Source organism: Fopius arisanus, unplaced genomic scaffold (genome assembly GCF_000806365.1).
Source record: "Fopius arisanus strain USDA-PBARC FA_bdor unplaced genomic scaffold, ASM80636v1 scaffold00004, whole genome shotgun sequence".
NCBI lineage: Eukaryota > Metazoa > Arthropoda > Insecta > Hymenoptera > Braconidae > Fopius > Fopius arisanus.
This window is the reverse complement of record NW_011887743.1, coordinates 703460-723125: the sequence shown is the minus strand read 5'-3', so window position 1 is coordinate 723125 and position 19666 is coordinate 703460. Positions and strand designations below refer to the sequence as shown.

The window sequence follows — 19666 nt, the reverse complement described above, 5'->3', positions numbered from 1 at the left end:
ATTGCGCACACTCCTATATCCTAACAATCTGTACCCAAGGACCCATTCACTAACCAAATCACTGTGTCACTATCAAATAATATAAAATCAGTTATAAAATTTATCACCCCAAAAATCATTTCAACTCGAATAAATTCAGCCAATCTATATACAAATTGTACCCGCATCAGGTCACCAACATTAAATCACTTGCAGTCACTTGCAATTTGTCATTGAGTGAAACAAATATCAACGTTTATCGGTATAATGAGCCCTTTGACAGTTAATATATCGAGTAAAGTTATAGGAAAATTTGCACTAGTGATCGTTGCAGAGCGATCAATCGATTGTATCCCAAGCTATATAGTTTCGATGGCCCCCAGAATGTTGGACCGGTTATTTACAATTGAGCACTCGTTAGCCAACCTCTCTCATCCCCCTTTCCAATTCAACCTATATACATCATTCTTCTTTCTCTCTCAATTCGGTCCACTGTACACCGCTCTACCTATACCCCGAGTTGTGTCCCATGCAAATCCGATTTTTTCCCCTAAATTGATAAAATGTAGGTTCGAGAATCGTTGGTACAAGCCGGTCTGGCCCCCAAAACACACTGGAGCCAGACTAAAAACGTTGTTCATGTTTCCATGCTGATTTTTTTTTTTTTCGGCCCCTCTGTTTTTTATTCCCTGTTTCAATTGCAAATGAAAGCTCTGTGTAATAGTATGAAAACCACAGTTGTTCCAGCGTTAGTTATTCTCCAAAATTACACCAGAGTGAAAAACAAAATGGAAATGCACATATCCCGAAAAAATTACCAATAATCATGAATTTACCCAAAGAACACCAATAGGAATGAGATGTAGATATATGTAAAAACGTCAGCCCCTCGGTGAAATAAAAATCAATGAGTACAATGAGAAAAAAAAAGAACACATCCAATTAAAGTATGACAAGAAAGTCTGATGCATAGACTCGAGTGGAGTTGCCTTGTGGTCCGTTGAAACAAACATGCAGAAATCTACGTGCCATCAATAATCTATACCCATTGTGTAGGCACAGAGAAATGAACAGCGAGTGTGTATTGACACACAGAAAAATAAATAAATAAAAAAAAGAGGATGACCGGTACATGGTGGTGCGTTACTAACGCATAATAGGGATGGATTGGCAACTCGGGCAACGGTTGATGCAGACCTTTGAAACACTGCCCATGAAAACTCGTTATGCTCTCTTTCTTTTATCCCCATCTCCCTCCAACATTTGCCATTCTACAGTAACACTGGATATATACAAGAGAATATTTGAGGCTGGGGGATTCCACGCTCCCCATGGAACTACGCAAAACCAGATCCTGGGATTAATTACATCACTGGATGATTTTAAATTATTCCCAGCAAAATAAAAGTACACATCTGTATTTTATGAGTATTTAAAGCTGTACCATGAACTTTTTTTTTTCAATTGAAATTAAAGTGAATGAAATATTTTTCAAGAGAAATTGATACATTTTTAATAGCTCTTTGCTAACACACACAGATGAACAGACCCACCACTGTCAACAAATCTCATTTAATACCAATGAAAATGCGAGTTACACTCGGAATCTAGCCCCGGTGGAGTTGGGTATATGGAGTTTACAGGTTCTCACGAGGGACAGGCAAAGAAGACCGAGGAGAGAGAACAAGAATGAGTTTATCACCGACTTAAGTAATACGAATGCGTCTGTAGTCCTCCACATATTCCAAATAATACCGTCAAGGGTTACCATATGTACATTGGGATAATACCCCTACCGAATGGTCTGAGGATAAGAAAAAAATGCCTATTCTCATTTACCTAGAATATTGATAAAAATATCTCATCACATTGTACCGCGCCCCATCCCCATTTGTCCCGAGTCAAATGATTCTTGTGCCCTTTCAGCATGCCCTTTAAAAAAAACTACCCTCACCATATCGTGCCGAGAGAAAAATTCCGCCAATAAGTTGAGAGAGCTTAGAGTTGACTGAAAATTCGGCGCCTCTCCAACATGCATAAAACAAGAGTAAGGATACACGCAGTTAACGATTCTACGGTGGATTTTCGAGGAAGAAAAATACCGAGGTAAAATAATACATGAATTTTCAGGCCTTTTCATTTCTCCTGCCTTCACGAGGGCGAGAAAGCCCTCTCTGTTGGTTGCTCAACGTTGTTAAAATCTTTACGACTGCCATTCGTCCGTCCAATGGCCTCGGCGGGCCTCTGTGCAATGGTCTGTTCGCAGAATGAACCGCAACGAGACCTCAGCGAGAAAACCATTTATCCAGGCACTTTCAACCCACCTTTCCCTCGACGTTTCCCTTTTTTTTCACCTCTAGTGGTACCCAACGCCTGGCACACAGCCACTTTCTCGTAATCACCCAAATATTTGACATTTTTCTCGACCAATTGGTCATTCAACTTTGTGTTACAAAAAATATTTCCAATAACAATTAGGCATTATTCGTTCCCCATTCGATATGCGTACAATCGAACAATGAGGGAAAAATCAATTGGATGTAATAGTGAGTGTACGGGGAAAAAACTGACGTGAAAAAATAACGAGAGTAGAAGGAAAAAGGCCGCCGATGCTGGAGAAGGGAGAAGAGATTACGATGGATCATTAATAAAATGCAGGAGCAACCCCTTTGTATCCGGTAACTTTTATCTCCTCAGACTAGCACTAATGAGGGTAATAATTTCGAGGTTTGGAATATCGTAGCTAATTGAACTTTTGCATCGTCTAACGAATGAGATCACGAGCAAAGTGTATTCTCTCCAATATGAATTTATTTTCACATAATAAAAAATGGGAAAAATATATTTTTCCCATTTTTTTTTTATCGTGTGAGAATAATTCAACAAAGAAGGAAGAGATTATCGGAAATATTTGCGTATCCAATGTAACACCAAACCAAAAATGTATCGTGTAGTATCGAGCCATTAAAAGCAATTGAAATGCAATCCCGAATATGAATTTCCCCAATTTCCATTCGCCCAGCGTACATTAATTTGCAATGAGTAACAGTATTATGATACTTGCTCGTTGAACATGTACATTCATCTGTCTGAATTATTGCAAATGAAAAACAGAAATGTGATTTTTGGGTGAATCATAGATGCGTCTGCAATTGAACACAAGTAATAAAATAAATCCGGTGTAAATGTCAATAGAAAGAGAAGAGGATGAAATCGTGATAGTCTAATCGAGATAAAGGGCCTGTAAGTGGGCGGATCGGCAAGGAGATAGATAGATAGCATTCGAATAGGGGTCAACTGAAAACCACATGAGAGCATATCCTAGATTATGGTAAAGTTGAGAATAGAGAAATAGTGTAGAGAGGTTAGAAGTCGAGTTGTATAGGTGAATTGGTATAGGCGTGTGTATGTGTACAGAGAGACAGGAGACTAATTGAAATCCCGCGACGACGCCGTTGGGTCAGCAATTGGGCTGTACCACCAAAGTTACTATTCCTCAATCTATTCATCTCCCTTGAATCGTTTGCACGCCGCTGCCCCACGTGCACGATCAAAAGTTTCACCTCATTCCCACCCCTAGACTCTCAAGTCTCTCCAGGAGTCATCTCCCAAGAGGTGCGCGTGGTCACACGAGTTTCCGACCCTTAGAGAGAGTTATCGTCAGACCAATGTCGTCTGACAGAATCTCAGAAAATGCCCCAAGAAGCCCCAATCTCAAACGTGTACAAAACTATCCCCAAATGAACCTATTAATATTAAAGATTATCACTAATTCCACACAACCCCAACATTCACCCCAAACAATTAGAGAGAAACAATTTTCACAAAAGCATATTCCACACTTGGTAAGTGAAGATTTTATAATTATTTATGATAATAAAAATAATAAAAGTAATAAAAAGTGAATTGCCATTTCCTACTCTTGTTACTTTTATAACCCGTAGGGGGTGGGAGGTGGGTTACACCGTCGACCCGTTTTCTCCAGCTTCTCGTGCTCTCTGTATCCGACGCGCCCTTCGTTTTGCCGTTTGCGTAGACTGGCCCCCAGGGGTAATAATCATAATTCCCTAGCTATTGTTTCACAGATAATTAAGTTCTTGCCCGGCAGCTATACGCGAGAGAGAAAATCCACAACCAAAAAGGTAGAAGCAAGATGATAGAGGGAGTAAAGAACAGTGTAGTGTGTAGAGAGGGGTATTTTCTCCGTTCAACGAACGCGTCTTTGCCAATTCGTGCAAAAACCCATTTGGCGTCCTTATTCGGTTAGACGGCGCGCGGCTGACTACAGATATTAGGCGTCGCCTTGCTACTGCTCAAGAAACTTCGAGGTAAGTGAAAATAAATTGATTTATACCCTTCCACCCCTCAGAAAAAAAATCTATTTGCCGACGAGAAAAAAAAATGAAAAGAAAAAAAAAATCAAAAGAAAAAAAATAAAAAGAAAAAAAAATAATCTCAATAGAAACAAATTTTATTTATCATCAGTGAAATGGTAAATATTTTTCCTCATCAGTCTGAATTATTTCCTAATCTATGCATACGTGTCCAGCACGCTTTATAAAACGATAAATCACACGAGATACTCGGAATATAAATTCAATGCGTAAAATTAAAAACAAACACGATTGAATGTCCTTCTACTCCCCTTCCATTCCACTAAATCCCACCATCGCATTACAAAATGGCTTTCAGCAATCTTCCAAATTGCCACCATCACGCAGAGTGAAAAATCACAAGTTTTCGCAAGAACTGGCAAATACTTTATTCATGCATTTCTTGCTCCACTCCAAACATTACCAACTCCCAAAGTTCTTACGATCTATTGGTGATAAATCACTCAATTCTCTAGTAAGCATTCAATTCTCGATTAACCCCTAATATCCAATCCTCAAAATTCAATACAGCCTTCATCTCAAAACTCGGATTTAACATGAGCCTATTCATCCCCCTCTCCCCTGCAATCTACCATTTTCTCCCCCCCCCCCCTTGGTTCATTCGCTCCAGCGAGTTTGATACTCGGATGAATCCTGATTATCGGAAAAACCGTTGATCCTCTCTACCAGACTTCAAGTAGCTCCCCCAGAAGTTTGTGCCCGGCGGAAAAAGCTCTACTGCACGGAAACTCGAAAAAAAAAAAAGAGGAAAAGTTTTTTGTTCACTCTCCGCCGACCAAATCCATGTCTTTATTTTTTACCCTAGTCTCCCTTGAAATATTTGGGCCAATGCGAAATTTATAGCCTGTACACTTTTATCACGCCAGACTTACAACATTTTTTCAATACCCCTTCCCCGTATTGGATCGTTAATTGTGCACTGCCAGAGCATCCCTACCATCAACTTATCATCTGATGTATCAATTCAATTTTCGTGAGTGTATTTTTATAGTTGCAGCGTAACTTTACGTAATCACAAATTCAATTCGGGATATATATGAAAAGATGACTTTAACTTCCGTCTTACGATCACTGATACCAACCACTAAAAATGTCAACGGAGGCGCCGGAGATGATTGAGAGTGCGTTCCCTAAATCAATATGAGAAAAATTTCCTCCCCGCACTAAAGTTTAATCCTGATTGTATTATGGAATCGCTTGAGATATTGATATCAGTGCGCTGAGGATTGAGCATTAAATTTGGCATGTTTAAGGTGAATAATAGAGTGGATCTTCGGTTGGGTTTACGCACTCGATAATTCTCCGTGCAACATGGACAATCAAATCCTCAGTACACGATCGCCAACACGTGTGAGTATATTAGTAGCTGCCAGAGGGGAAACATACCCAGGCCCAATTACCGTGTACCCCCATGTACTCCGCTCTGTTAATACCCACATATATATTTATATATATGTGACAATATATACACATGCACACATGTACATGCAGTGAACGTACAAGAGTGGAGGTGCAGGAGGCATTATTGCGGACAATTCGCAATAGAAATTTCGCGTATTTATACCGTACGTAAAATTTGATTTTCATCTCTCAATTTAATTCAATCTTTTTTTTGGATTAATAGAGAGATCGACTACTCAGAACTCACGAGTTTTCCTGAAAATTTTCACGATGAAATATATCCGTCTAGCCATAATGAAGAAAAACCTATTAATTGTCAGTCGTTCTAGTAGTGAAAAATAGCTGTGGGCAGCCATTGTACCGCACAAACATATCACCTAGGTGTCATTAAGCCCACCAAGATTGATACATTAAAATTAAACTTGACAGTTTTAGTATGGGATATCCACAGGGTGTATATCAACGAAATATCATCATTGGGATTACCGAAATTGGCATAACGGCGTGATGGCCTTCCATTTTCAATATTTCCACTCTCGCCTAGGCAATAAATCGAGGATTCGAGTGTCAAAGCCGAAACTTAGAGAGAAATTTTCGGGGTGTGTGCGACTTTGTGATAAAGATAGAGAAAACCGTTCCGCCAACAAGTTCAAACTCAACTATATAAGGTGATGCTGGGTGGTAGGAGAAGAGCAAAGTTTCTACCATTGGGAATCGATGCATCTTACGACGAGAAATAATTCACACAAAAAAAGTTGATAGAAAAAGCAAGAAAAAATGAATGTGAAGCGTCGCATCACGGAGGGTGAAGTTGTTGAAAAGAGTGAAAGAAGAGCGAGAAGGTTAGGGACTGAATCCGTTAGAGAAGAGTCAGCACTTTAGTATCGTTAATGACATCATTTACTAGTCTCCGAGTCCAAATGCCCGACGTAAAGCCACCCCCCAGCCAACATTCATGTTCTCAGGGGTTTCCCTACTTGCCTTAAAAACACAAAAAAAAAAGAGCGAGAGGAAGAGAAAAAAATACAGCGAAAGAGAGAAAGGAAGCAGAGCAATTTTCTGCGTTTTGCTTTCACCAGTTCGATGTTAAGTCTACGTTCTCTCGAGTCCATATCGTACACGAAGGGGTGGGTATTATGCACCCCCTGTTCTCGGTCCCTCTCCAGACACAACGCACAGCTACGCCGGGGCTATTTCCCATTTGGCGGGCGAGCCAGACCTAGCACTTTTGGTGCCAACCGATAATTGGACGAATCGCAGTCATTCGCTTCGTGCGAAACTCCCTGTACCCTCCAAATTTCCGCCAATACCTTTCTCCCCCTCCCGCGCTCTTAACAGAGAAAAATCCCATCGCATTCGCTAAACTTCGTGTCACACGATTCAAATATAATTTACGTACCAACCGTTACAAAGATATTATCATTTACCTCGCGATTATATACTTTTTAAAAATTCTACTTTTAACCATTCAATTTTTCTCCTCGACATTCCATGTTCGCGAGCAAGCATAAGCATTGAAGGAGGCTAATGCAAGCGGATAAAAAATTCAATGCCAGGCAGTATTCTGCTCGTATCGGTATGGTTTGAGTCTTAGGGGGTAATCCCAGCAAGTCGTTCAGGGTGCCCAAGGAGCGCCCACTAAACTGTAGATTTGCATTAAGGGCAATCACAAATTCACAGAGCATTAACCTCGCTCGGTGGAGGTAGGTTAAAGAGGAGGGAGGGATGAAGGAAGAAGAAGATTCAGGGAATGAACAGTGGGGATGGGAGTACCAGGGGCAATTGGAGGTCTTGAGAAGGGCAAGGGGCATCTACTATCTGCAGATCCATGCTATTTGCGCAAAGTGGCCTGCCATCTCACCCCTTTTACCCCTGCATCTAACCGAGCTTCTCTTTTACCTCCATTCCCTGTAACCACCTACGTTTAGCCAACCAACGGGGGAAAAGGGAAGGTAATACATTGTTTGCTCTTCGTTCGCTAAACTAGACCGCATTTGGAATTAATTGCACGTTAGAAGGCCGCGGGATAATTAAAGCCGTCCAGTGCACGAGGCATCTCTCTGTCTTGTTTTATAGGAACGTCTCGAAATTGTTACGCCCTGCTGCCGCTGCGACATCTCTTCCATTACCATCCAATTCTAGCTTATCTCGTTTGGAATGCCCTACCAATGATTATAAATCAAATTTCTAGTTTGCCTTTTTTTCCCCCCCCTCGAGAAACAGAGAAATTTGGCGTTAGGTTTTGTTACGAAGGGTACCTTCGGGAGATAAAGGACTGTTTGGTGGTTGGAGTTGGTCAGCAATTAACATTTTTGCTGTAATAAATTCGAGGAGACTAGAACATTCGAAAATACCCTATCACTAAATTTGTACGAGTTAGACCCCCAGGAAATTCAACGGAAAAGACATAAATATATCTCATTTTATTCGTAAAAACACGACCATAACAATTTCCCTCCGACTCCTCAATAAATTAATTCCCCATAATTGTATCAACCAAACATGGAGTTATGTAGAGTTTCCAAATCTTTTTCTCGTTCTACTGCCCTGGCTTTTTCTTTTCTATACAATTCATAGTCCTCGTCATCTGTGGGTAATTCGTGTCGACAGAGAGGACACGAGTTTGTCTGCAAATATTTATTTGAATGAGGTAAGATGTGGAACGACAATCCCAGAATTATTACCTTCTCCAACCAAGGAATTATGCACTCTTTGTGGAATGAGTGATGACAAGGAAGACATTTAACAATATCGCAAGTTTCGAATGTTTTCAAACATACTGGACACTGTTTGGATTCAGCATCCGTTATTTTAATTTCCTCGAGTGCTTCCACAGCTGCTTTTGAAGCAGGAGGTGGTAATTTCTCATGCTGCCCCAACATTTCCCACATTCCCATGTCTCGTAAAAATCGCGCCATTTGTAACAATGAATTAGGTGTTGCTCCGTCCTGAAGTGGAGTCCATCCCATTTCTTCGAAATAATCTGACATCTATGGAATAATAATAAGAGATGACGACCAGGTACTAAATTCGACAATCAATAGTGTGGAGCCCTCACCTTCGAGTTCAATTTCTGACAAAATTATTCACCAGAACAAATATTTCGCCGAATTTTCAATGATAATATCCCTGACTGACAATCCAGAACGCACAGGTGCCTCAATTTTTGTTGACTGTCATGGCTTCGACTAAGCAACATCAGAGAATGACCAAATATGGAAGAAACACTGGATAAAGCCATTTTCTACATAACGATAATACCACGAAATTTCTGACTTATCCACACTGAGCCAAGGAGATAACGACGCGGATTTTGACAATGCCTATCATCCTATCATTTTTATCGATATGCCCGGGAACACGCGCCAAACAGGTATATAAATACCTGGTATAAGGATATAATAAATAAATTTCACTCACCGGCGTTGGATGAAAATAAGTCAATTTTCACCTTTCGAACGACCTACCTTATCTGTGAACATAAAAAAACAAATTGTTAATGAAATTTCGGCAAAATAATTTTTTTACTGCAAAGGCGATTTTTAATTTTGATTTGAGAGTTTTTATTTTGAATTATTATTTAAAATTATTTATTATTTTTTATTTTAATTTTTTTATTTTATTGGAAAGTTAATTGAATAATTGAAAATTGTTTGTAATATAAGCATTGAATATATCAAAAATCAGGAATGAAAAAAATGACATAAAAATAAAATGAAAATGATGCTTCAAAGTCATAAAAAAAATGCATACGAAACTCACCTTGCAGAGGCTTGCAAGATTCCCTCCAACTCCTGGTGATGTCCATGTGGAGGTTGAAGTCGCCTTGGATGCACCAGCACTCGACACAGTTCAAAAATTCACTAATCACTCACCACACAACCAAGAATGTTTTATCAACTGAAAATCCACAAAGATCAATAAAATAATATCAAAGATCAAATAATATTTTTAATCATTCAAAATAAGATGAATGAGAAAAGTAATGCTTCGAATCTAATTCGCACTCTCACTTCAGTCCGTATCTAAACACACACTAACCAATTCCGAGAAACGGACAAAGGAATTTTGTAAACACAATGACGCCGGGCGGCCGTTCGGCAATACCGAAGTTCAGTGTAACAAACGAAAAATGTCAATCACTGAAAATGCTCTGATAAACTGTTTAAAAAATTATTTCACATCCCAAAATCACTTGCACTGAGTCCTGCACTTTGTATTTTCAATGTTCACAGGCGGCGCCGGGTTTCTGCACTCACTATGACCCCGATGTTAACGGATTTTCACTACGCGACACGAGACCGACCGTTCCACGCACGGTCGCCGAACGACTGACTCCCCACTCAAAATGGCGGGGCGTTGGGGTCGGCGCTCGAGTGGGGGGTCGCCTGGCAATACTGCGCGCATGCGCACAGAACACCCTGCATGCGCACAGAAGACCGTGCATGCGCACAGCAGACCAAAGAGGATTGACTAAAGTAGAGGCTCAATCCTGAGGGTTGGAGTGACTCCAGCGGCATCGTAGTACTGCACCCCAAGAGAGGAAGGGCGCCACACGCAGTAGGGGTGTCTACCCGTCAATCGACTCGGTAACTGCCTCAGTAGCAGTCTCGGTGTCAGGGGGATCAGTCCACTGGGTGAATTTCATTTTATGTGTTACGAAATCGGTATTCACTGAAATTGAAGAATTTAAAATTTTCAAAAAAGTATTAGGTGAGCATGAAAATCGAGGAGGTATTCGCTGAAATTGAAAAATTTTAAATTTTCAAAAAAGTATTAGGTGAGCATGAAAATGGAGAAGGTATTCACTGAAATTGAAAAATTAAAGATTTCCAAATAAGTATTAGGGGAGCATAAAAATCGAGGAGGGATTCACTGAAATTCGAAAAGTCGAAATCTGTGAAAAAGTATAAGGACGATCAATTGAAGCCAGTGTTTGAGACAGCGAATAGATATCATTTTTATCATTCTCTGGCTATGGTGGAGCTGGTTACGTGCAGGGCACCAATTCTGGTCAGTATTAAGGCACAGGATTCCATGAAAAAATTATTATTTATCTTTATATTGAGTAAAAATATCTCTTCCAGACTGCTGCACTGTGGATGTCAGGATCTCTGATGTTCTGTGGGAGTTTCGTTTCGACTGGTCCCTGTGGCAGCGGGACTGCTACTGAAGAGTCGCTGAGTCGGCTAACGAGCTCCGTCTTATGGGGTCGGCTACTACGATGCCGCTGGGGTCACTCAAACCCCCAGAACTGGGCCTCTACTTTGGTCAATCCTCTTTGATTCCAACTTCGATGGAAACGGAAAAGAACTCCCAAGGGTCGAATCGAATCGAATAAAAATAAAATCTCTTCGAAATCGAGGAGCTATTCACTGGAATTAGAAAATTCGAAATTTTTCGAACAGTATCAGGGGAGCATGAAAATCGAGGAGGTATTCACTGAAATTGAAAAATTAAAAATTTTCAAAAAAGTATCAGGTGAGCATGAAAATGGAGAAGGTATTCACTGAAATTGAAAAATTTTAAATTTTTAAAAAAGTATCAGGTGAGCATGAAAATCGAGGAGGTATTCACTGAAATTGAAAAATTAAAAATTTTCCAAAAAAGTAACAGGGAAGCATGAAAATCGAGGAGGTATTCACTGAAATTGAAAAATTTTACATTTTCATAAAATAAAATTGACCCAGTCGAGTGGTCCCTCTGACAACGGGACTGCTACTAAGGCAGTTACCGAGTCGACTGACGGGTAGACACCCCACCATTGGGTGCGACCCCCTCTTTCTCTTGGGGTGACGTACTACAATGCCAGTGGGGTCACTCAAACCCCCACTGAGCGGCTCAGTTCTGCGCGAGCACCCCACCCGAAGAGAAGGAGGGGGGCGCACCCAATGGTGGGGTGTCTACCCGTCAGCTGACTCAGTAACTGCCTCAGTAGCAGTCTTGCTGTCAGAGGGTCTGAGCCGCTCAGTGGGGATTTGAGTGTCCCCACCGGTATTGTAGTACTTCACCCCAAGAAAAAGAGGGGGCCGCACCCAATGGTGGGGTGTCTACCCGTCAGCGGACTCGGTAACTGCCTCAGTAGCAGTCTCGCTGTCAGAGGGACCAGTCGACAGAGTGAATATTAATTTGTGCGTTACGAAATTGGTATTCACTGAAATTTTAAAATTTTATGGAGTCACTTAAATTTTTTGCGTCTATTTTCGAATTTTAGTAAATCCCTCCCCATTTTTATGCTCCCCTAATACTTTTTTGAAAATTTTTAATTTTTCAATTTCAGTGAATACCTCCTCGATTTTCATGCTCCCCTGATACTTCTTTGAAAATTTTAAATTCTTTAATTTCAGTGAATACCAATTTCGTTTTTTCGTAACGCAGAAAATAACACTCACCCTATCGATTGGTCCAGTTACCGAGTCGGCTGACGGGCAGACACCCCCCTTGCGCGTAGCGCCCTTCCTCTCTTGGGGTAGAGTACTATAATGTCGCTGGGGTCACTCAAACCCCCAGAACTGAGCCTCTACTTTGGACAATCCTCTTTGATTCCAACATCGATGGAAACGGAAAAGAACTCCCAAGGGTCGAATCGAATCGAATAAAAATAAAATCTCATCGATTCAGAATTAAATTTTCGATCGATCGGCACTGGTTGTATTCTTCAATTACCGGTGAATATATGAATTTTTAAGAATTTTTAATTTTATCGACGTTATCATTCTCGTACTCGTTCCCTGCCTTATTGACATTCACATATTCAGATGGTAGATTTCATGTTGAAGATTTTGTATAGGTGTTGGCAATCTCCTATAATTTCTACTCGTGGTCTATATATAACCGTGTATATAATAATGGAGTGCAACGAGTGCAGCAATAGAATACCTCACAGCTGTTGTGCGTATCTCTGTTTGTTATAGAAATAATCGGTTTCCGTGGATCAAACAAAATATTCCACTTTTCCAATGATGTGAGTGCGCATTTCCAAATTAAAAGGATTCCAGACCACTCCAAGGATGGATATTGCTAAATCGTTATTCAACATGAGAGTGCATGAGGGTTATGTTGGTAAAGATGATTATAATGTGAGTAATTAACAATTGCAATATCAAATCATTTTTGTAAATAGAGTATTGTAAGGACCCGAGTGATTCGTTGATAGGGATAGATCACACGTAGACAATTATCAGAAATAAATATTTCTCAGGGAGAATCGATCACTTCAATAATTTAACGATTTATTGACTAAATTAGGTCTTTGTCTGATCCCGAGGTATTAGTTATTATAAGTTACAAGGAAGTGAAAGCTGAGTCGTCGAATTACTAAGTCTCTGTCTGTCTAAAATAATAATGTTCAACATTATTTGTTTTGGATAATATGCGCCTCGTTTTTCCAATGGCCGTAGGCATCAAGAAATAAATAAATTAATGCATAAACCTATTTGTTTACAATATAAGTGTTGTGAGACGTACACTGGGATGTTACCAATAGCAGTTACTCGCCTGTACAAATGTTCTTTTTCTTTGATAAATACAGAAAAAATTGGAAGCAGGTTCCGATGATGACTGTGACACGGACATTAACGGTTTCTGCGAGGATGTCATCTGTCCCATCCCCGGTGGTCCATTCTCCGCCCTAACTGCCTCCATGTGGCCTCAAGATATTTTGGCTAAACTCAGCCAGCCTGATGATCCAAACTCCCAACCCGATTATCGATTCGACGAATTCGGTTTTCGCGTAGAAGAGGAAGATGGTCCTGAGCAAAGTTCGAAGAAACTCCTTGGCGTTCCCTTCATGGACGATCCAGAGTACAAACATCAGTGGATTTCCGTCTTGGAGTTCACTCACACTCAGGAAATCTCCGACATCTCCTGGGAGAATGGAAAAACCGACGAGCGTCTCCCGAGAACAGAAAAACTTCGAGAAATGGTACGACGAGGTATACCCCATTCCCTTCGCCCTAGAATCTGGATGAGAATATCAGGAGCTTCGCAAAAAAAATCATCATCAGAGATGACCTATAAAGACATCGTCAAGGCTTCCAGTAATGACGTCCTGATGACCTCTAAACAAATAGAAAAAGATTTGCTACGTACTATGCCAGCGAACGCCTGTTTCTCTCACCTTCACAGCACAGGGATCCCAAGATTACGTAGAGTAATGAGGGGATTGGCCTGGCTGTACCCTGATATTGGTTACTGTCAAGGTACAGGGACAATGGCAGCTTCTTTGCTTCTCCTACTTGAAGAAGAAGATGCTTTCTGGATGATGGCAACCATTGTAGAGGATTTGCTACCAGCTTCTTATTATTCCTCTACTCTCCTCGGTGTCCAAGCAGATCAGAGAGTTCTAAGAACACTCATAGCTAATTACTTACCTGACATTGATCATGTGCTGGTTCAGCATGACATTGAACTCAGTCTGATCTCCCTTCACTGGTTCTTAACACTTTTTGCTTCAGTGGTTCACATGAAAATATTATTGAGGATATGGGATCTATTCCTGTTCGATGGATCGATTGTTTTGTTCCAAATAACTCTAGGAATGCTGAAGATGAGGGAGAGTGAGTTGAAACAGCTCGAGAATTCCGCTCAGATCTTCAATGCACTTTCCGACATTCCTGGAGATATTGATGATGTTGATCAGCTGTTCGAAGTTTCATTAGATGTTAGTGGGTCTTTGACTGATGTTTTAATAGAAACCCACAGAAGAAGACATCTGGCGTATTTAATGGCGGATCAAGGTGGACTTGTGGGAAATCCTGATGCAAGTCCCAATTTGCCTAAGCAGCATTTGAACCGGAGACAGATGAAGAGGAACAAATCGATGTTGCAGAGCTTTTTGTTTGGAGGAGAAGAGAGAGGAGAGGATGCCAAATCCAAGAATATTAGACAGACGGAAATTTTAGTCGATTTGAGAGAGACGGTGCTGCAAGTAGCTAGACATTTTATGAATGTCGATCCTAAGATGAATGGTGGAGATCTGGTGGCAGATTACACGATGGAGAGTCACTCTAAGGATCATGATAATTATATTAATGTGTCAAGAACTCGTCAAAGACGAGCGAAGGCCTTGCTGGATTTTGAGAGGCACGATGATGATGAGTTAGGCTTTCGGAAAAATGACATAATCACGATTATCAGTCAGAAGGATGAGCATTGCTGGGTTGGAGAGCTCAATGGACTTAGAGGATGGTTTCCAGCTAAATTTGTCGAGTTACTCGACGAAAGGAGTAAACAATACACGTGCGCCGGTGATGATGCTGTTAGTGAAGCTGTGACTGATCTTGTTCGAGGAACTCTATGTCCAGCTCTCAAGGCTGTTCTGGAACATGGCATGAAGAGAGCCAACTTTTTAGGGGGCCCCTGTCATCCCTGGTTGTTTATTGAAGAAGCTTCCACCAGAGAAGTTGAAAAAGATTTCAATTCAGTTTACAGCCGACTAGTTCTCTGTAAAACATATCGATTGGATGAAGATGGAAAAGTGCTTACTCCGGAAGAGGTGAATATTCTATTCTTTTCATCTGTAGAATACAATACTCTAATAATTATTTATTTAATTAATAGCTTCAGGAAAAAGACAGAATATATTATTCATTTTGTAAAACATTTTACTAAATACAGATCAATCATGATTAATCATTTTATTTATGACTTCAGCTACTTTATCGTTGCGTACAGTCGGTGAACCTCACTCATGACAACGCTCATGCACAAATGGACGTGAAGTTACGTTCTCTAATTTGTCTCGGATTGAACGAACAGGTACTGCACCTCTGGCTCGAAGTTTTATGTTCGTCTGTCGAAGTAGTACAAAAATGGTAAGTGAATTCTCACCGTATAGATGAATATCATTCACCTCAGACACTTTAATTCATTAATTGTTCCTTGATTTGAATAGGTACCATCCATGGAGTTTCGTGAATAGTCCGGGCTGGGTGCAAATTAAATGTGAGCTTAGAATCCTTAGTCAATTTGCCTTCAATCTCAATCCAGATTGGGAATTACCACCGAAGAAAGAGCAGTCTCAACCCCTCAAAGATGGAGTTAGAGATATGCTTGTGAAACATCACTTATTCAGTTGGGATTTGTAAATAGATATTAGTCAAGAGATTCTTTGACTAATCATCTCTAAATTATATTCTCCATTTATTATTGGTTATTAAGAAAGTGCGTCTGATTAAACTTCAGGTACTTACTTGATTTATAAACGAGTTCTCAACTTGTGTTTTTCTTATAGAAAATAAAAGGGGTACATGTGCGGTTTAGGTCCACCAAACAGATAAATCATTGAAATAATCATTGCTCTGATGAATAACCCATTCGTATCCTCTCAGTATTCCAAAATAAGAAGAGAATGAGAGGAAGAATTAGAGAAAAATACATCGCCAAATAGTTCTGAGGTAAACTCTGTTCATCAGAAATCCTTAAAGCCCCCCTCCCCCTGCTGTCGCTGTTGACACGACGAGTGAGTGATATTATATTCAATAATTTGAATTGCTACAGAAGGGCAGCAGTGGATTAATCACTGGTCGTGTTGCAGTCAGTGATGGTAGGTGGTCGGGTGAGGTGAAGTCAGAGTTTTTAGTGAAGTGCCCAGGACTATTTGAAATCCATCTTTCTGTGAGTCCATTGTCTCTAAATGTACCAACATGTGTTGTCTTTGGGGCCGAGAACACCGCCACGTCCTCGTCGTGGCCCTGGATAACGCAGAGAGCGGTGTATTAACAACCATAGCTCCCAAACTAATTGTTTCCCTCTAAACACGTGCCCAGATCCTTAATTAGGTGACGGAAGCCCATTCCAATACACAACATCCAGAATGATTTGATGGACCTGAACTAGACATTTACCAATGAAATGATGGATTGGATAGTTGATGGGTTCAAAAATAATATTCGTCCGGTAATTTTCGTGTCAGTCATAAATGAAATGTTGAAAAAATTAGTGAAAAAAAATCTGGGGTGTGCCGTACACGTACAAGTACGAAGAGCTGTATACTATTTTTCTGAAGAGACTGAAGATTTAAAGAGAAGATGAAAATAATAATTTATTAATTTATAATTTTATCATTCAATCATCCGTCCTGGAATTTGTTGAATCAAAGAAAAGAATCATTACAAAAAAGTCAAGAATTTAAAGGGTACAAATATTAGATAGGTGGATCATGGTAGATAAGTTTAAAATGTTAGACAGTTTAATTTTGAAAGTATTCTCGAAACTTTGTAATGGGTTTATCGATTCGTAAATTCGAAAATATATTTGAAAAATAATTTGCACACCCATCACATACTCGTCTTTACCGCTTCACTTCGAAAATGAAAAAACCACTTGACATTTCTGCCAAAACCAAAAAATATATATATTTCTCATGTGTAAGTGTGTGTATAGTATAATTTGTTTACGTGCAGTGGATAAATGCATAATTAACTCGACTAATAATTAATTCTAATTTCACTAACTCTAGTACTACAATTAATCATTCATTTCGTGTGCATAGTTTCTTCATCTGTCATTTTTTCCATAATGAAACATTAAGAAAAGCTATTTCAAAAATCCATGATGAGCTAAGCGTGACTAATCTCTATTGTCAAAAATATTTTAGCCGACAGATTTCCTTAAAATTCCTGAGTTGATGTCACTCTTTAAATTATTTATTTATAAATGACTGCATCTAAAGATCAATCATTTTTTCCAAATTTTACTTGCACTATTATTTCTATGAATGAAAGTTAATTTTATTAATCGGAAGAATTTGTTAATTACTCAATATAAATCTACTCCTTATTGATAAAGACAATTTTTACTAACATTGTAACGATTTTCCTTCATTGGACACTTTCCGTTGTAGTGATGGGCATAACTATTTCGTCTTAATATAAATCAAGTGAAGATCCATCACGTTAGTTCCCGTAAATCCTGTCTTCAGCAAGTCCCCTCCATCCTCAAAATCCGAATAAAAATTGTAAGCATCATTATTCATTAAATAATCCTTACTTTTCTCGTTTTTTGCAATATCAGCACGACCAAAGGCTCCATCAGCATCAGTCGGTCCATCCTGTCCATCAGTCCCAGCACTTAAGAGTAGAACATCAAATTTCTTCAACTTGGGACTTGTTTCTGTCTCCTGGGCCCAATCCAGGGAGAATTGCAGAGCTAATTCCTGATTTCTTCCACCCTTTCCTGTTCCTGTGACGACAACCGATGGCTCACCAGCGCCTATCAGCACTAGTCTTTTATCATTAGTCTCGCTGTGCTCTTCCAAAATCGAAAAAATTGCATCAACTTTTTCGCATATCGTTTCTAGACCTTCAGAATTTTTGACACAGTCTGTAAACTCTTTTTTCGTTATTGAATTATCCAAAATTTTACAAAAAATGTGGACGAGTTTGACGTACATTTTACTGACATTTTTCACGAGTCCCTCAACATCGTTGAACAGATAAATCACTTTGAAATTTTTTTTCATTGCTTCACCTCGTGCTGCATTTATCGCACACGAATTATTACCAATAACGAAGTTATTCACATTATTAAATTTATTTTTATCACGAGTATCATTACTGTTTAATAATTTTATTATTTCAGTGTCGATGTTTTTTATATTATACTTATCAATTATTTGGAAGACTTCGGAGGGATTTCTTGAGGCACAAAATGTTGGGCCCCCACCAATTAGCTCCAGTGGGTCCCCAATTATATCTGATAGGACGAGACTGATGACAGTGGCTGGGTGAGCTAATTCTACAAATTTTCCTCCTTTAACCTTTGACAATTTTTCTCTAATAATATTAACTTCTTTAATACTAGCTCCACAGTTCTGTAATTTTTTCCAGAATTGATTTTTCATATCCAGAGTTATGGAGGGAGGGGGCATTGAGAGAAGAGCGGAACTTCCGCCTGATACTAAGATGATTAAAGTATCATTTTCATCAAAAGACGCTACTAAATCCATCATTTCTCGAGTGATTTTTAGGGTTTCCTCATCTGCTGTATTATTTACACAATTTTCCCGATAATCTACAACACCTGTCGACTTAAAATATGACAAATTAATTCCCTCTAATTGTTGATTTATGGAGCCCCGAGGGATGCTAATGATTCCTTTAGTTATTCTTTTTCCCAGCAATTTCTCCATCTCGATAGCCATTCCCATCACTGCTTTCCCGAAACCAATTAAATAGACATTCGTACCTAATGCGTAAGTCTTGTTTTCTACTAATAAATTGTTTCCACTCACTCGAATTTTATTCTGAATTAACACGTGAGGTTTCACTGAGTTTAATCCAGCGAAAAATATTTCTTTCAGATCTTTTTTCATCTCCAGGTGATTACTCTTACTGCCTATTTGTTCCATGATTTTTTAGTTTATTATGTGGAGAATTTGAATAGACACAAGAATACTCAGCAACTGGTCGCACAGTTATTAGGTAACTCGAGCTATCATGTTACTGTTTTTGTTGGTGCCTCCAAAAATGCACAATGACGACTTGCATTTGGCCAATCCTATTATTTTTCCAATGAAAAACGAACAAGTGTTTGTTAGTCTTCTTGTGACGGTAAGGTAGCGACTCTGCTATGCATAATCGTGTACGGATGACAAAATATCGTAGATTTATTTCAGTTACTCTGGAAGTTGTGTCTCGGTACATGCATTTTGGTAGCAGACAAAATATTTGGCGGAGACAGAGACAAGTTCCACAATTGATTGTACAATCGCCAACTCTTCGGTATGTAAAAAGATAAAATCCGCGCAAATTCAGAAATTCTGAAATTATTCGCCTACAATTCATCTCTTTTTTATTTTGATGAAATGTCTCTCCCGGTTTTTTTTAGGTGAAATAATTATATAGATAATAATCGAATTACTAATTGTAATAATCTTGAACAATATCTTA

At 39.4% G+C, this 19666-nt stretch overlaps 3 protein-coding genes across 4 annotated transcripts; 1 reads left to right on the top strand and 2 right to left on the bottom strand.

Annotated features, from left to right (window-relative positions):
* Nucleotides 1-8182: 8182 nt before the first annotated feature.
* Nucleotides 8183-8962, bottom strand: LOC105271237 (E3 ubiquitin-protein ligase RNF181). Its single transcript, XM_011312650.1, has 3 exons — nucleotides 8833-8962; nucleotides 8459-8764; nucleotides 8183-8401 (listed from the first exon to the last, which is right to left on the bottom strand). The coding sequence occupies exons 2-3, from the start codon at nucleotides 8762-8764 to the stop codon at nucleotides 8267-8269; spliced, it is 441 nt and encodes a 146-aa protein (XP_011310952.1). The 5' UTR covers nucleotides 8833-8962; the 3' UTR covers nucleotides 8183-8266.
* Nucleotides 8963-12145: 3183 nt separating this feature from the next.
* On the top strand, nucleotides 12146-17056 carry LOC105271221 (small G protein signaling modulator 3 homolog). Of its 2 annotated transcripts, XM_011312624.1 has the most exons (5): nucleotides 12146-12442; nucleotides 12689-12853; nucleotides 13306-15270; nucleotides 15429-15589; nucleotides 15670-17056. In XM_011312624.1, the coding sequence occupies exons 2-5, from the start codon at nucleotides 12785-12787 to the stop codon at nucleotides 15860-15862; spliced, it is 2388 nt and encodes a 795-aa protein (XP_011310926.1). In that variant the 5' UTR covers nucleotides 12146-12442; nucleotides 12689-12784; the 3' UTR covers nucleotides 15863-17056. The 2 variants fall into 2 exon arrangements, with proteins under 2 accessions (XP_011310926.1, XP_011310920.1); XM_011312618.1 differs by lacking the exon at nucleotides 12146-12442 and having other exon boundaries at nucleotides 12614-12853.
* A 97-nt stretch (nucleotides 17057-17153) lies between these two features.
* On the bottom strand, nucleotides 17154-19587 carry LOC105271206 (glycerate kinase-like). The gene has a single exon (XM_011312593.1). It carries the CDS (start codon nucleotides 19123-19125, stop codon nucleotides 17632-17634), a length of 1494 nt encoding a protein of 497 aa, XP_011310895.1. The 5' UTR covers nucleotides 19126-19587; the 3' UTR covers nucleotides 17154-17631.
* Nucleotides 19588-19666: the final 79 nt, after the last annotated feature.